Source organism: Apus apus, chromosome 14 (genome assembly GCF_020740795.1).
Source record: "Apus apus isolate bApuApu2 chromosome 14, bApuApu2.pri.cur, whole genome shotgun sequence".
Taxonomy (NCBI): Eukaryota; Metazoa; Chordata; class Aves; order Apodiformes; family Apodidae; genus Apus; species Apus apus.
The window spans coordinates 2,806,845-2,824,381 of NC_067295.1; the positions used below are offsets into that span (position 1 = coordinate 2,806,845).

General features: G+C 43.6%; 1 protein-coding gene across 3 annotated transcripts in view; it reads left to right on the top strand.

Annotated features, from left to right (window-relative positions):
* The window catches only part of TOM1L2 (target of myb1 like 2 membrane trafficking protein), a 57,784-nt gene that overhangs the window by 22,307 nt on the left and 17,940 nt on the right, over nt 1-17,537 (top strand). For all 3 annotated transcript variants that reach the window (XM_051632077.1, XM_051632078.1, XM_051632079.1), the window contains exons 4-12: nt 134-283; nt 4,575-4,709; nt 5,672-5,830; nt 6,578-6,694; nt 9,334-9,467; nt 11,911-11,959; nt 13,004-13,127; nt 14,203-14,320; nt 16,203-16,278. In XM_051632077.1, coding sequence (XP_051488037.1) covers nt 134-283; nt 4,575-4,709; nt 5,672-5,830; nt 6,578-6,694; nt 9,334-9,467; nt 11,911-11,959; nt 13,004-13,127; nt 14,203-14,320; nt 16,203-16,278 — 1,062 coding nt within the window. The remainder of the gene's footprint in view (nt 1-133; nt 284-4,574; nt 4,710-5,671; nt 5,831-6,577; nt 6,695-9,333; nt 9,468-11,910; nt 11,960-13,003; nt 13,128-14,202; nt 14,321-16,202; nt 16,279-17,537) is intronic.

Consider the following 17,537-nt stretch of genomic DNA (forward strand, 5'->3'; position numbering starts at 1 on the left):
TTCTCTCCCTCCAATCAAAAGTTTTAAAATACATTAAGAAAAAAAAAAAGCAAAATCAGAAACCAACCACATTGGTGCTGTGTGTGATACCAAGCTTTGCTCCAACAGTGGATATTTTTGTGTGTGTGTGCAGGTGTTGGAGACCTGTGTGAAGAACTGTGGCCACCGCTTTCATGTCTTAGTGGCAAACCGGGACTTCATCGATGGCGTGCTGGTGAAAATCATCTCACCCAAGAATAATCCCCCTACCATTGTCCAGGATAAAGTACTTGCACTGATTCAGGTACACAGCTTGTCTCTGCTCCCGGATGTTGCTGCCTGAGCTGAGGACTGTCTGCTCCAGTGCTACGGGTGGCTAAACACGCTGTCAGCTTTAAAAATGTGTCGAGATTTTTAGATGGAAAAACAAAATATCCAGATTGGCAGGGAAGAGCAGACGTATTTTTATCCAGGGAGAAATGTCTGGATTCTAGTTAGAGAAGTACCACTGTACTCTAACACAAGAGGACTTACTAAAAGAGAAGTGGGTGGCTTTACATGTTAACATTCAAATCTAGAAGGTGGAGACCTGCTTGTGTGATGGGCTTGTCATCTGAGGCCAGGAAATCTCAGAGGATCACACTTTTGCTGTCAGTTGCAGAGCACTTACCTTTCTGTGTCTGTTCCCCTGACCGTAAAATGGAGCTGTTCCCCTCCATTAGAAAGCATTCTGAATTCCTTTTAAGGATGTTTATAGAAAAGTAAATGACCATATAGGAGTTAAAATGGTTTGGGTGTCTTTTCTCTGGTTATTGTGCAGTCAAAGTGCACTGTAAGATCCTTGCCTGCAGTGGGGAAGTTCAGACATAGGCCTGTCTGCCACTGCTCCTTCTGTGCAGCATAACAATAACCAGCCATGTTAATTCCACAAACCATTAGCAACACATGAGGAAACACTGGTGCCTGCCTGGAGGAAATCTGACAATTATTGGAAGCTTTATCACTAAGCTCCTACAGGCCATTGCATACACCCGAGACTGAAAGACACTGCGTATTTAAAATGATATAAACCTGGTGCAGTGTTTCTTGTGGGAAAGTATTTACAAATGAGCAGCATAATTGTCCAAATATACTTCTTATTTTTGAACTTCTGCTGGTTTATTTATTATTTGGATAGACAGACAGGACGTGGTTAGAGCATAACAAGGTAAATAAGTGATTTCTGAAAAGGAAATAGGCTGGGTGGGGGAATTAGGTGGGCATTGCATTGGGGTCTGTGGGGTCCCTTTATTTCTGGTCTGTGATCTCAAGGCTTTTTTAAAAAATTGTTCAAAAAAAATTTGTTAATGAAATTATTAAAAGCAATTCTGGTGCATCTGCCTGAGCCCTCAGGTGACATCCAGGAAATTAGGCTAAATACTGTCCCCTAAAGAGAAATTGTGTGTGTTTCCACTCTGCTTGTTCTGCTACAGTGTTTTAGAGAACGTTGGTTACACCAGGTCCTTGATTTAAGTGGATCCCCAGTCATCAGTACAACTAAGATGGAAGTGTTTGCAACATAACCCAACAAGCTGGAGTCCTTGCCTCAGTATATGAAACAGCTTTATCTGAGTAGACTTAGTGCAGTGGAGCTGAAAGCCTCATTCTGGGTACTAAAAGCCTTTTGGTATAAAAAGCCTGAGAATTATGAAAGTTGCCTGTGGGTGGGTTCTGTTAGCGTCTCTTCAGCTGGAGGAGGTAGGGGACTTTGTTTTCCAGATTGCCTGACAAGTTTGGAGAAGTGATTGCAGTCACTCCTCTCAGCTGCCCTGTGGACACGCACACCCAAAATACCCCAAACGTCACGAGCACTTCGCTCAGCTTAGACTTTGCTCTTTAGAGCTCCCTGCAGATGGAGTTAGCTCTGTTCCAGGGGACTGATCTCTTCTCAGCTCTACTCCACTACCATTGCATTTGTCCCCTTCTGTAGGCTTTTTATAATTTGGTATCAGGGAAATAATAAGGACAGAAATGAGAGGATTAACAGCACTTGGAAGGATGGAAAAAAGCTGTACGAACACCAAATGTCTTTGACCATACAGCTCTTGTGCTCCTGGGCCTGTAGCAAGGGTTGATGAAGCTGCCACCCAATTTTTTATCTAGAGACTTGACCATTCTGAGATGTTAAGCATCTTAGACCTCACTTTCTCAACCTATTTCCCAGTCTACAGGAATTAACATATATTACATACTGCTCATCCTTCCTTCTTCACCCTGCTAAAAGGCCTTGGGAAGCTTCCTTATTGCTGTGCCTCTGGTAGGAGCTTGTGTGTCAGCTCAGGGTTCATACAACCTTGCTGCCCTGTAGCTAAGCACTGTCATCAGAGATAAAGCAGGGGGAAACTTTTAGTGGCACAGTGAATTCTTCTGAGGGTACATGTTTTAAAAAGTGTCTGACACTGGATAAATTGTCTTGTGATGGTCACTGATTTAGGGGCCAGATTTGCAGTGGTATTTAATGAACCTGTTTGAGCACACTGAGGTGCCAAGTGGGATCCTTAAGTATCTACTTTTGCTAGTCTGGCCCCAAGTCTTAAAAGATCTGAATTCAATCTCACCTCTGTCATACCTTTGTTTGGACAATGAGCAAGTCTCCTAACCCCTATGAGTAGCTTCTTATCTGTAAAGTAGAGCTAGTATTACTGTTGCCTAGTTGAATTGTAAGCTGTCTAGGACAGGGATTGTCTTACAGTGTGTGTAGACAGCACTTAGGACAATAGTGCCCAGTCCCTCCTGTGACCTCTGAGAGACACAAGGATGTAGATAATGCTCTCAGCTCAGGCAAAGAAGAATACAAATGAAAGTGTCTCCTTTCTCCAGGGAAGAGAGTTGCAGAAGAGAGAATATATTAAAAAGGTAAAGTGCAAATGAAGTGAGTTCACTACAACAAAATCTATAGGAAGCCAGAAAGAGAGGATGCATTAGTACATTCTCCTGGGCAAACGAGCCTCATTAAAAGTTGGGGGCATAAGGCAGCATACTTTTTGCCTCTAGGTTTCTTTTGAGTGATTATTAAATAGAGCATCCCTTGCCTAACATTTTTCATTCTTACTTGCAAATGGAGTTGAAGTGGGGAGCACCATTATGTAGAAGCATCATTGAGATGACTTCTTAGGTAAATGGAAAAGGCAGAGAAAGTGCAAGGGTAGAGTTACTGGTACAGTCAATATCTCTGTCAGAATTAGGGATGGTTTTGGAAGGTCAGTTCCAAGGAAACAGAACAGCTCTTTGCAGACAGAGCTATTTTCTCTGGCTCAAGTAGGGCTGTTTGGACTTGCACTGCAGCAGAACAGTTGATGCAGTTAATTTACTCTTGAACAAAGCTGAGAAGGAAACCCAGAATTGCTGGCTTACAGCTGATAATGAGTTGTCTCCTGGGCAAGGGTAGGAAATGCTCTTTCTTAGAACTGATCAGAATAGGAATATAAGTTAAATATTAATACTATTATCTTGTTTTGCTAGCTTTGATTTCTCTCTCACATGTAAAAAGTTATTAAAAACAGCTTTTAAAGTAAAAATAGTCAAGGAGCTAGTATAAAAGTGATGACTAAATGAATTAAGTTCAAAGCCCACACACACGTCTCGCAGTAGTTCTGGATCCAGCACACTGATACTCTGCTTCACACATGTGGGGCTTGGGGAGTGCTTCATTTTTAATTCAGTCATAATATTTCAATTTTTCCCTTCCCCTAAATTTTTAATACTTGGCTAATTTCCAGCCAAAGTGAAAGGAGGTAGAGGCTTTCAAGATATGATGATCCTAGCAGCTTTATGAGTACAGGAGGCTGGCTAGGGAACAGAAGCTCTTAGTACTCCCACTGAAGGAAGAGCTCAAATGTGAATTGAAATCTCTTTAGACATGAGAGAATTCATGCAGGAGAGATCTGATGAGTGTTCTGGCTGTGGGAAATTCTCCCTTTAAACTTGTTCTTTCTGACACACCAGGGTGTCTAAGTGCTGGATATGCTCTGTCAGAACCCAGGCTTCATTAGTTCTGCTGCTCATGGGACTGCATGTTTCACAGTGTAAGAACCTCAGAAACTACCTTTCTATTTATTTGGCCCAAATAAATTACTGAAGAAAACCTGACAGCTGTGATTTTTCATTGGCAACAAAGGAGGGTGTTTCACAAAGTAAATTGAGAATACCCAAGATTATTATTGGCCTTTATGAATTTTGCTTTGATGAATTTAATCTTTTCACACAGACCTTTTGTGGGGGGGTCATTGGCCATAGAATATGCAAGAAAAGATCAGCATGCAATCAGTGCTAAGTAGAGGAGATTTGGAAGAGGCTTTCATTGGCATTTACAGATTTTGATGATGTCAGGGCTAGACTTAGCTACTGTGCCCTGGGTTCCTGTCTAGTTGATATTTCAATAAGATGTGTACGTGACTGTCTTAATGACATTTGCAGAATCTTTTTGACCAGGTCTAATGATTACAGCTTTCCTTTGAAGCTGAAGTACATGAAAGGTTTTGTAGTCAGTATCTGAGGTCGGGGTGAAGCTGGAACTTCATTTGAAAGGTTTATGGATAATCCCTCATGTTTTCCAGGCTTGGGCTGATGCCTTTCGGAGTAGCCCTGACTTAACTGGTGTGGTGCATATTTATGAAGAGCTCAAGAGGAAAGGCATAGAGTTTCCCATGGCAGATCTTGATGCTCTGTCTCCAATACACACACCTCAGAGGGTAAGTTGCAGCATTTCAACTCCAGGGGTATATTCCTGTTAAAATAGCTGGGTAACTGTTCTTCATTCCCCTCCTGTTTCTCTGAGTTTGGCTTAGTTTCTCACTCCTGGAAGGACTTTTTAAAGGGCTCATAAGAGAAGCATAATGCAGCTGCATTAGCTAATGGCATCTCCCCCCTTGAGTCAAACATCAATCTGAGAAGAGACAAGAGTTTGAAGAAGGTTTGTACGCTTGTCTTGTTCCACAAAATCACCAGACAAGTGCAACTGTTTTGTTCAGAGAAAGTCCAGCAGGATATATGATTGTGATTTATTTATTTTTCTCAGAAATATGGTTATTTCTGTTGGTGGTAACTCTGAGCCAAGGCCTGCCTGTCTCTTAAAAGTGTACAGAGTCTGAATCTCTTGCTGATCCCATGGTAACGTGAGATCTTTACACCTTTGAAAAGTTAGGTCTGGAAAGATGACAGAACTCCTGCTAGGAAGTAACTTAATGATGATCACGGGTGTTCTGATTATTCACTCTGAAAACTGAAATTAATGAACCTTTGAAGTGGTAAATGCAAGTGATCAAGGACTGAAGGATTGCAATTCTTGTGTCAAGATTAATTAAATTCAGTATCTGTGTATCACATCACTTTTCTAAGCCTGCAACTTAATTCCTAGTTTAAAATAATTTATAATTATTTATCTTTGGCGCTTGTTTTTATTTTGTTTCTCGTTTTTCTTGTGATGGTAAATTGACTTAAATGCACGGGGGTTGGGTCAAAAGATAAGGGTGTGCATTTTTGTTGCAGCTGTTTGTTTACAGGCTGGCCTGCCAGTCTGTTCTGGTAACTCCACTGACTTTTTCCACAAGGTGCAATTATGTTCTATATTTGAACATATTTTGGCCTGAGTTTGCTGACAAAGCAAGTGATGTCAGAATTCAGCTTTTGAACTCCTGTATTTCTGATGTGGCAGAGTGTTCCTGAAGTTGATCCTGCAGCAAATATGCACAATTCACAGTCTCAGCAAAGGATGAGCACCAGCTCTTACTCTTCATCTTCTCCAACGGCGTATTCTGCTCCTCAGGCCCCAGCTCTGAACGTGACTGGTCCCATCACTGCTAATTCTGAACAGGTACTGGGATGATGGTTCTGTTGAGTGGGACTCTTTCATTGGGTCAAATTAGAAACCAGTTTGAAAGGGAACTTTCATTTGAACTCTTCTGACTTTGATTGCTTTCTAGGTCTGGTTCTACTTAGTAATCTTTCCTCTTGTTGTACTGTAAAATTGAGGCTTTGGGTTTGCATCTGTGGCCTCCCAATGGCATCAAGAGTGAAATCACACAATCCAACACACTAGTCCACTCAGGGGCTGTGCACTGGGTCAGCAGTTACTCTCATTTTCCCCCTCCTTTAAATGCTCAGGATGTCTTGAAGATGCAGGAAGATCCTTCCAGCTGGGAGTTGAGTCTGCATCCGTAAGACTCTTGCACATGCCCTAGTGTAGGAGCTTCTTTTCTCTCTGCAAAAATAATAACTTCAGAGCCAAAGATCCTGCTCCAAAGTTGTACGTCTTCCCCCACCCTGAGTGAGGCACTCAAGGTCTGGTTTAAGCTGCTGTTTTCAATTGCTTCCCTTCCACACAAGCAAAGCTTACCTGGGTTTGTGATGATTAGTGGCTCTACAAAGTTCTCTTTTCTGTTGCTTTTCTAAAATTCTCTCCTGGCTAAACTCTTTTATTTTTATTTTTTTTTCCCTGCTAGAATGTCTGGAGCCTCAGATATCAAGTCAGACAGAACCAGAGGTATCACAAAGTCAGTTCTTGAAAGTGCCTAAAGCAAAAGATGATGCAGTATTTTGCTGTCTTTTTACCCCAATTTAGATTGCTCGGCTGCGCAGCGAACTGGATATTGTTCGTGGGAACACAAAAGTGATGTCTGAAATGCTGACAGAAATGGTGCCTGGACAAGAGGATTCCTCAGACCTTGAGTTACTCCAGGTAACAGTTTCCTAGCAAATATGATTGTGATCCTTTCTGTGCTTAATTTTCTCTGGAGTGTGTGGGTTTTGTTGTATTTCACTTCCCTGCCGTGGTTTGCTTGGTTTACATAATGAATGTGGGTTGTGCTTGACCCTGGTTAGTCTCATCATTTGATATTCTTCATTAGTTAAAGCTTCCAGTGACAAGGATTTCCTGACTTCCCTTGAAACTTGTTCCAGTGCTTTCTTCTCCACGTAGCTAGAAATTTTCCCCAATGTTGAATAAAAAGTCTCCTTTACCACAAAGCAGCTTAACATTGTGACAGTCTCTAAGCCCTGAGCATTTCTGCTAGTTTTACATCCTCCATCATCACTTGTACAGTGGTAAAACATTCCTGGCCACTGTGCAAGAAAAAAACTCTCCATGTTTCTAACTGGCCTAAATATTGCCAAGGTTCTGTGGATTCCCTGCCACTCAGAATCTTATCTAGGAACTGTCTTTCTGGATGTGCTGTAGCTTCTCGTGAAGGTGGTGGCTTAAGGCAGGTGCTCAGCTGAGGTTTCATGCAGTCCAGAGGATTAGACTAGGTAATCAGAAGGAGCTGCTTTGCTGGATAGTCTCAATCCAGTGCAGCATTCCCTCAAAAGGGAGAACAGTGTAAGGTGAGCTCACATCTCAGGCTTCGTACCTGTTTTCCTAGGCCAGTGGTAGCAGGGTGGCCTTTTGGCTGAGGAAGGCAGCACAGTGCCACATGCAGCACAGATGAGGAATATTGTGAGCTATCATTCCAGCTGCTGCCCTTAACATGGTATTTGCCTTTCCATAGCTTCAGAAATAGGCTTCTGTTCTGATCCTCCAGCAGGGAGGAGGGGCTCCCACAGCAGTACATTTGGAGGAAGGCAGGGAATTGCTCTCCGTGATAAATCAGGGTTTGAAATCCATCCAAAAACTGGTCTCTCCCATGCAGCAGTATTTTGTGTTTGTCTCAAAGCCATCATGGCAGCTGATGAGAGGCTTTGCAATAAAGATCCTTTTAGTTACTGCCCACTTGGGTCGGACTGCTCAAAACAAAAGAAGCTTCCAGGAAACCACGAGAGACCAAACCAGTGTCAAGCAGTTCACTCACATCCAGAGACAACTACTAACATCTTGACAGCGTAACCTTACAGCACAGCTTTCAGGTGAAAGAACTTGATCATAAAATGGAGTGACAGCAACGACTCTTTATTCCAGCTGGTTCCTTTCTTTGACTGATGCATCCTCAAGCTGAACCACAGAGCTGGGGAGAGCCCCTTTGTGATCACAGAGGATAGTTAGTCTTTTGAAAGCCGTGAGCCGGGTGCTGCATCCAAGGACTCCTTGCTTTGAGGTTTATATAGCCCTCCTCCTTAAATAATTCCTGACATTTTCTCCAACAATCAAATGTAAACAGCTTGCTGGGGAGCCAGCTCAGAGCAGAATAGACAGGTACTGTCAGCCCTCTCGGAAAGGCAGCAAACAAACCTCTGAAATGTCACAATCTGCTTCGAAAGTGATGGGATCAAAACTGACATTGGAGAACACATTCCTCAAGCTGTTAAGGCAGCTGGATTGCACTAGGTGAAATTTATCCAGAGCTTAGGATGCCAGACCAAGCAAGGAAAACAAACACATTTTGCTTTCATCCCAAAGGTTGTGTACCAACAAGTCATCCTTGTTTAGTGCTGAATTTTTGCTGTGAAGTGGAGTTGGGGCAGAAGATGACAGAGGGACATGCTTCAGTTAAAATGTCAGTGCTCATTGAAGTAAGACCATGGGCCTGATCAGTTGTGTTTTGCCATATGTCACGTTTCTTCTTGTAGTTCTCAACAGAGCAGTTTTGACCTTTGGTCTTGAGGCCTCTCAGGAGTAAAGATTTCTGCTAAGTAATTGGTGATGGAAGAGGTGTCCTGGAAGTGTGAGAACTCCTGGTTTAGACAAACTCAAATCTGAATTTCTTGGCGTGAGAGACTTCTAAAATAAATGCTCTTAGTCTATAGTCTTTAAGAAACTCCCTGCTCCCCTTTTGCAGTCTCTTGTCTGTGCACTTGTTCAGCTGAAGGGAACGTTTCTGTCTAGAGTTTGGTACTAAAGTGTGTGGAGTGCTCATCTTTTCCTGCTTCTGCTCCTTGTTTTGGGTTCACCATCATGTGCTCAGCAGTTGAGGAGCTCTGTGTCCCCAGCAATTCCCTTCCTAGCACACACTTAGCTACTTGTGGTAGCCCTGATGAACTTTTTTCCTCCCACTTGTTCCACCACCTGCATCTTTTAGATTTTAAGGATGATCTTGCCAAAAAGAGCAGATTGAATTTTCCTTGAAAGCTCTCTTCTGGAAAGCTGTTGTGTGTTTTATTCTTAAATCAGGTCACTAAAATACAGATATTTATTTTCTGAAGTGCTCAGAGTTCAAGAAGAATCAGGATGTTGAATTGTAAATAGGCTCTCAAGGTTTTATGCCATTGTCTCTTGAAGGGCATGGTTGATTAGATGTGCTTTTGGGTGACATTTAATCATGCAAAGATAGACTTGTCTTAGTGTTTCTCAGCTAGGGGAAGTGTTTGGCTGTGAGCAGAGCTCAACTAAACTTACTTACTGCTTGCTGCTTACCAGAATGTGTGTGCTTAATGCATTCCTCCTAGGAGCTGAACCGAACCTGTAGAGCTATGCAGCAGAGAATTGTGGAGCTTATCTCACGAGTGTCCAATGAGGAAGTCACAGAGGAGCTGCTGCATGTGAATGATGATTTAAATAATGTCTTCCTCCGATACGAAAGGTGGGGCACCTTTTCCACCAACTATGTGCATTCCTTCTGGGTTTTCACTCAAGTGCCAACATAGGTCTGTTGACAAGGGTTGGCCATCTGAGCTACTGGTTCAACATAACAAAATGCAGAGAACCAAACCACAGAAAGCATTTACAAAGTCTTTTTCTGGTCTTTTATTGTAAGATTCCTGTTTCACTTGCTTCCTTTCATACCATGATTTTTTTTTTTTTAATCCTAGCCATTGAATTTTGGTGGGGCATATCCACAAACTGCAGGGCAACCTTGTTCAAAACTCTCAGAACCAGCAGAGACTTGAGTCTGCAAATCCCTGTTGTGCAGTGATGTACAGGTGTAGGGACTTGGGACCAAAAATAGCACAGCCACAGACTGTAGTTCCACTGCACAAATGCTTGTGCTGCTTCCTGGCTTGGGAAGGCTCCCGTGAGCTCTCTCTGCCTTTTGATCTCTGAGCTTTCTAGCTCCAGTGCTGGTGCAAGAGGAGCAGCCTGAGGTGGGTGTGATCTTCACGCATGTAAGGGGTTTGTTTTTATGTAACCCTTAAGATCTTCAAAAAAGCTTGTCTTGTGCACAGCTGAGGTTTTGAAGAGGTGATCTGCAAGAATCATCCCCCCCGGGGTGGGACTTGGGTCACAGGGCTTGGGACATGTCAGACAAAGGCGCTGTCAGCCACATCTGCTGCAGTAGGTGACACGTGATACGCAGTCTTGGGAAAGTTTAATCTTCCCCTTAATGACAGGCCTGGGGAGTGAGGCACTGAAGAGTACCCTTTGTTCCTTGCTCTCAGCACAGGGCTTTGTTTCTCAAGCCTTTAAAAATAAATTAGACTCTAGATCTGTGAATCTCTGCTGTCACAGCAAAGGCTGGAGAGCAGCCTCAGCGGCCTCGATTTTTATCTTTGATTTAGTTGTTCACAGGAGATTGGGGCAAACTGAAACAAATGCTGCCTTTTTCTGTGAAATGGTGTGTGTTCCACGCACGAGCATGATTCCACAAGTGACAGAGTGTAACTGTCACTGAGGTTTAGTCTGGTCACCCTTAATATTTTTTCTATTTTCCTCCAGCTGTGGCTTTGATGACTGGGGCTAATGTATTTGTAGTCATTATACGCTGCAAGGTGAGCTGGGTGATGTCAACAAGCTGTTTGTGCTGGAATAGCTGCTCTGGCCTGAGCCTTTCAATACATTCCAGTTCCTCCTCTGCTGTTCAAAAGCTCCACATTCATCATGCTGATTTCTGGTATAGGTACCGAGCTCTGGCAGGGACTCAAGCAGGATCTCTGGCCTTCCCTGTGAAGCTTTGGATGTAAATGAACATGTGGTTCATAAGCCTTTTTGGTGAGAAATATGAAGTGGGAGGTGTCTTGCGTTTCCAGCTAAGGGAGCTGGATTTCCAGCAACAGTAGACACCCACAGTTTCCTAAAATTGAAATTCAAGCCTGAATTTGTTTTCGCTGCCTTGTAAGTTTCCTCTATTACATTTAAGAAAACGTTTTCGTTTGTTTGAGGTTACCTGTTGTTTTTTGTCCATCTGGGAGGAAACCCACAAGCTTTATAATGGGGTTTGACTGAAAAGAGAGGTTACATGTGAAACTACTTTTAAACAAGGAAAAAATGTAACTGCAGAGAAATCATAGTGCTTTTCCTGGTAAGGAGGGAGATGGAACTGACCTCCAGCAGGGCTTGGGAGGAAGTAGTTCCCCCTGCTTTCTTGATTTCATGAAAGCTGGATTTAGATTTGCAGCCCCAGATGCACAGCTGCTTGGGGAAGGAGGAAAGAAACCAGGTCTTAACTAACCAGAATTCTTCCCCTAAAAAGTATGGGAATTTTTTATCCAGCGTCATTACTTTCATTTGTGGAAAGTACCAGCCTATTTGAACATAAACTCTGATGATCTTTGAGCTGACCCAGAATATTTTAAGATGTGAATCTGTTAATGATTGTTTCTCTTGCCATGTGCTGCCTGAGCAGGGCTGTGCAAGCACACATATGGCTCCTAATTTACATGTATTGCAGCAAGAGGGAGCTGTTAAGTGGGAGGAAGACTTGCTGCGGTGCTCAGCTTATTTAGCTGGGAGCTGCGGTCTGGCTGGCGTTCACCCTGTCCCTTGACTAATAGAACAGTCTGTCACAAAGCACTTAATGGAAAAAAAAAAAAAAAAAGCCAAAGACAAATGCTACAGTGCTTTTCAGACACGTGTATGCTGCAAGATCAGATGAGTCAACTTCGTACCCACATTCGCTAAGAATGCAACTTCTGTAACTATCCTCCCTTTGTCCTAGCTTGGAGTTAAAGCTTTCAGGGCTACCTCTTGAACCACAGAAAACTAAGTTCAGTGGCAAGCATGTCATGACTTTGATATAAACTTGTGTTTTTCATTGGTTATTGGTGACTTTGATAGTCTGTGTTGTATTTTTGTTTTTTCCTAAACAGGTTTGAGCGCTACAGATCGGGACGTTCAACACAAAATGCCAGCAATGGAGTAAGTACCTACCTGCAGCTGTGGTGTCAGCAGCTTCACCACCCAGCCCTACTGAGACCACTAGGATCAGACTTCTTATCTGTCCAGTCCTATGTCCTGCTTGTCATGGCTAGTAGTAGATACCAAGGAAAGAGCGTATGACTGTAGTAAACCTCAAGTGACAACTTTTAGCCCAGAAAGACACACTAAAACATCTCTGTGTTTACAATCCCTGAGAGAGTTTCTTCCTCTGTTAACTTTTTTTGATTGCTTTTGAGTCCATGCAGACTTTAGGCATTCACAGTGTCCTTAAGCAGAGTTTTACTACACATTTTTACATTTTTCTATGTGTCTATGATAAATGCTTCACTTACATTTGATCAAGTCACTTAATGATTTTTTATTTAGCCCAATTAATTATTTTTCACTGTGTCTTACAGTACAGCTGTTCAGGGTAATTTTCTTCATGCCACTCATAATTTAGGAACCTCTCTCATTGCCTTACAGTTCTAATTATTCTTTCAATCAAAACTATTTCCTAGTTGGTTTATAGTGTTCAGGATCTGAGTTCATGATTAATTAATATGTGGGGCTGTTACATTTTCTATTCTGCATTCTTCTAACATTTTCCTCTATTTACTTTGCCTGTTTGATTCCCACTTCTGCAGTGTGATGCAGGCTGCAGCACAGGCCCTGCATTGCAACTTCAGTCACAACAAAGTGTTGCTTCTGAAAACAGTTTATACCTCATGTGGAAATTGGTGGCAAGTTCAGTTTGACTTAGATCTGGTGCTAAAAGAAGTGGGGAACACAGGCACTTAAGCAAAATAGGAAGAAATCTACATGACCTCCAGGGGAGTTTCCTGCCATGCTGAGCAGTCAAACTGAGGTGTTGTTTTTTTGGTGACTGACCCGTTTTATTCTGCACTCATCACCATAGTATCCATTTGGCAATGCAAGAGAGAGATTTGTAGGAAGTGCCCATTATGTTTTGGTGTTTAGTGCTTCACTGCAAGAAGTCGTCTGTGGCAGGTGTAACTTACTGTATTTCTTGTGTCCCAACAGGTACTGAATGAGGTGACAGAAGATAACTTAATAGATTTGGGCCCTGGCTCTCCAGCTGTAGTGAGCCCCATGGTTGGAAACTCAGCCCCCCCATCCTCACTCTCCTCACAGCTTGCAGGGCTTGGTGAGTACCTGGTGGGAACAGTTCTGATAACCTGCAGTGCATGGACCTTTCCAACAGCATGCATAAGCTGCTAGGCAATCCAGCTGTGTGATTGTGGGAGCAAGTCTGAGCAGTTGCTGAGATCTCTGTGACTGACCTGAGCACCCAGTACAAGCCCGTGTCATGGTGGGTTGTTTGGGTTTATGAGGAGCAGTTTCACTCATGGGTCAGGCAGTTTCTGCTCTCTTTGGCTTACCAATCAGGTAGATTAAAGTTTCCATGGAGCCTTTGGAAGATTTGGTTATGTGGCTTACAGGATTAGGGAGGCTTTCCCACTCCCATGCACTGTAGCAATCTGCAGTTGGGAACCTGCCTGGCACAAAGGAGGAATTTATTAACCAAAGGAGAGATTGAAGGAAAAGGCACAGGTTGTTGTTCTTGATTTTATTTAAGCTTTTATTTCTGCTTTGGTATAGTTCTCCATGAAATCAGTCTGGTGAATGTTCTTGATTCTCCTTGTACAAATAATATTTGAAATATTTGGATGAAAGGTGTTATGAAACTGTTAGGTGTTCTACATTAAGTCAAACCAAAGATTGCTTGATAGGATCACCTGACTTGACGGAAGGTTCTCCACCTCTTTCAGCACTGTGCCTATATCTTATCTCTTGATTTGAAACTGTTAATTTCACAGTCAATAGCTGAGGGGCAACATTGTGGAGAAGAGTAGTATCCCAAATGTCCAAAATGTCCAAAATTTTGAACCATGTTAGTGAATAGTAGTTATCTCAAGATGGGATTGGCAGCAGGTGCACACCAGTTCCCAAGTGCTGGCTTCTCGATGAGGAGCACTCATGATGTGGTGCTGCCAGGAGGAACAAAACAATCTCTACATTTGGCTTTTAAGAAATTAACAATAAGCAGCCTCCAGCCTCTTCTGGACAGGACTCTGCTCAGTGCTGCAAGTGTTAATGAGGTGATACTTAAAGCTGTCCTGTATTGTTAAGGATTTCCTCTCTAGCTGTGCAGCCGTGGCAGCGCTGCTCGAGTATCGTTTGCTGCTTCATTGGTTCACTTTTCTTGTCTCTGGTTGCAGACTTGGGTACAAACAGTGTCAGTGGCACACTCAGCTCTCTACAACACTGTAATCCTCGTGATGACTTCGACATGTTTGCACAGACAAGAGGCAGTTCCTTGGCCGAGCAGCGAAAGAAGTATGTGGAGTTTGTCTGTGGTGCTGTTTGAGTCACAGCTTTTGCTGTTTTCTAAGGGCGTAGATCTGAAACTTCTTGACTTGACTCCAGACTAAAAAAGTAGTTTTGGTGTATGTTTTTGTACTTTTAATCCAATCCCTATCCTGTTCATCATTATTAGTATGAGCAAGTGGAGAAGTTCCTGCTGCTGGGCAGAGCAGACTGGCTGAGTAATGTTATTTGACTGTCTTAGTTAATGAGCTCACTGGAAACTTGGAAACGAGCTTGCTTTTACTTCTGCAGATGCTTCCTCTCATAAAGGCTTGTCATCCAATCCACCCAGCCAGTGTTTGAGAAACAGGAGCATAAGGGTCCTTCACCTGAAGGTCATGAATCTACTTTGGTGACTGAATTACTGTCATCTAGGTCTTGGAAACAGAATTACCATCCAGTTAAACTCTCCCTTTGGCCCGGCAGTCAGACTCTCACAGGCTGTCAGGGCAGTGCAGCTTGCCTGGCTACCATGCTGTCTCTCATTTGTTTATATGCATAGGGCTTACATCTCTAGAGCTGCAAACCTGGCACTTTCAGGGGCACTTAACAGGTCAAATTATTTTAATGTAAAATATATCTATGCACTTATTAAGAAATCCTTTGATCCATGTTAGGTGATACTCAATAAAAGACACACTCAGGTGTTTTTATTTTATATATTCTTTCTTGCCTCCCTCTGTTTTCAGGTTCTAGAGGATGTAGTGGCTGCCAGCAATGAGAACATCATCAGTATCTTGTCTCCAACCAAGAAATGTTGTTAAATAGTTTTGTTCAGACCTTAGCAGATTACCAAAAATGTACTACCTCTGGAAAACCTGCACCAGCAAACTTATTAGGATCTTTCATTTGCAGTTATCCATAGAGCTACTGGTACTGCCTCAGCTGCAGGCTCAGTGTTGAGAGGACATGCTTTACTGTAGAGGTGTGTGGTACCACTGGAGATTTTGGGCTGGGAGCCCTAACGTGTAGTCAGAAAGGACTGCAGAGAGATCTCATGGAGGTCCCTCTGTCTCTTGTGCTGGTCTTCCCACACTGCACCACAATCTCCTTCTGTGAGCTAATGGAACAAGGAGCACGTATCAGGCTGTGATTTCACAAGGGAGAATTGCTACATCTTCCTTGGGTTCTACGCTGTATAAATGGAGCAGCAGTGAGGCAGTAAAGATGGGTGTAGATGAGAGCCTCAGGGTGCTGTGCTGGGAGCCTGGGAGAAGCCAGGCTGGGGGAGAAAGTGCCCCCCCTGCTCCAGCATGCTGCTCCTAGCAGGGGCTGATCTATGGGCAGGTGTTGGTGTCTGCTTCAGCTCACAGTTCACCACTGTGCTCTGAGAAATGGCACTGTTGCCTCTGTCACCTGACTGCTACATGTCCCTTTTGCAACTTAAGAAGCTTTTTAAAAATCCAACCTCTAGAAATAGTGCATTTCTTTGTCTGCTTCATTGTAGTTCCCTAGTTATGTTTCATCTGTCTTCCAGTCTGCCTCTCGTCATGAAATCATCAAGGTCAGGCTTCCAAATGTCATCTTCAGAGCTTTACAGAACGTGATCTTTAATCAAGCCTCTTTTCATAGTCCCCTGACAGTTCTTGGGCACCCTTAAGGTGCCTTATAACCTATTTGCCCACCTTCCATAATGCCAGGCTTTTTGTTTCCACGTTGCTTCCTGAGACTGACAGATGGTTGTTATCCAGAGCACACTCCTCTTCTTGGAGTAACTTAGTGCACTTGAAGTCTTGTTAAGAAAATAATAAGTTTTCTGATTTCCAGGGGATGAAATCAGAGTAGCAAATGTGTTCTGCATGGGTGACTGCTGGACTTCCTTCTAGTTCTGTGGTTTGTTCCTTTCTTTCAGTGTGACATACGAGGATCCACAGGCTGTCAAAGGACTGGCGTCTGCCCTGGACGTGCGAAAACAGAACACAGGAGGGGTAGGTCCTTGCTCTGCACTTTGTTATCTGAAGCCCTGCCTGGAATCCAAGCTGGAGGCAGCTGCTGTCACCCAGACTTCTCATTCTGTCTATTCCAGCAACATGCTAGTACTGGCTATTTTGAAATAGAGATCTAGGAGCAAGTACTTGCTCAGTAATGATCTCTAAAGAGCTGCTATTTGGCAGACCAGCCTAAAAGGCTTCAAAATCATAGGGAGTAAATTCTCCTGTGTTCTTGCAGCTTGCCTGGGGGTAGGGGGCAGCTCTTTGACTGGAATCACTGCTGGAAAGAATAAGCGGGGAATATCTTGTGAACACTGGTGTGCATTTGTTTGGTGTGGTTTCACTGATGATAAGTTGGTGCAGTCTTAATCTACTAGACTTTGCTCTAAGTGCGTGGATACAGGAGCAAGTTACAGGAATGATGCAAACTGGGAAGGGTTCACATGCCTTGCCAGAACTGTCCTTGCCTGCAGTCTGTTCCCCCCTGTGCCAGGGCAGGCTTCTGGTATCTTGTGTGGGCAGAACAGGCCCACGTGCTGTTAACCTCACAGCAGCTGACACTAGAAATGTGTTTGAGAGAGCCAGCTTGGCCAGCTTTGCCTGCATACCTTGGTGAAGGCAGAAGTGAAAAAAGCATTCAGATTGCCCCTCAAACTCTGTCTACCACCCCGCTCTTTAAAACTCTCCTGCTCTTTTCTACTCAGCTGCGTGTTAAGTTTTTTAGATGACCGAGCAAGTGCAGAGCCTTTTCCCAGTCTAATCTTGGTGTGTGCTGACCACTAGGGAGCATGGCAGAGCCAGTGCAGCATGCACACACCTCCCCCCATGGAGAATTCCCTCCCCATGCCTTCGCTGAGCCTGCCCTGGTTCTTTCATAAGTTGAAATGGGAGCGCTGGGGGCAGCTGGCATGCCTGGCAGCTTGTGCTCTGAGCCAGGGAGAATTTGTGTTTGGAGCCAGCTGGGGTCAGATCACAGCTGCCTGCCTGAGCCACAGCTCAGTGGAAACAGGGCTTCAGCAGTGATTTCTTACAGAGCCTCCCCCCCACCTCACAAATCTATCTGTTTGTTGCTGCAAAAAGGGTAATTTATAGCCCGGGTCATCCCTGTGATCAGTTCCAAGCTCAGCCCCACAAAATCTCATGCCAGCAGTACTGAGAGAAAAAGGGGAAGCACAGGGAGGCAGGGGCAGAGGGACATTACAGGAGTGAGAGAGGAATTCCCAAAGTCAGTGAGACAGGTTGAGCCCCCAGTATCA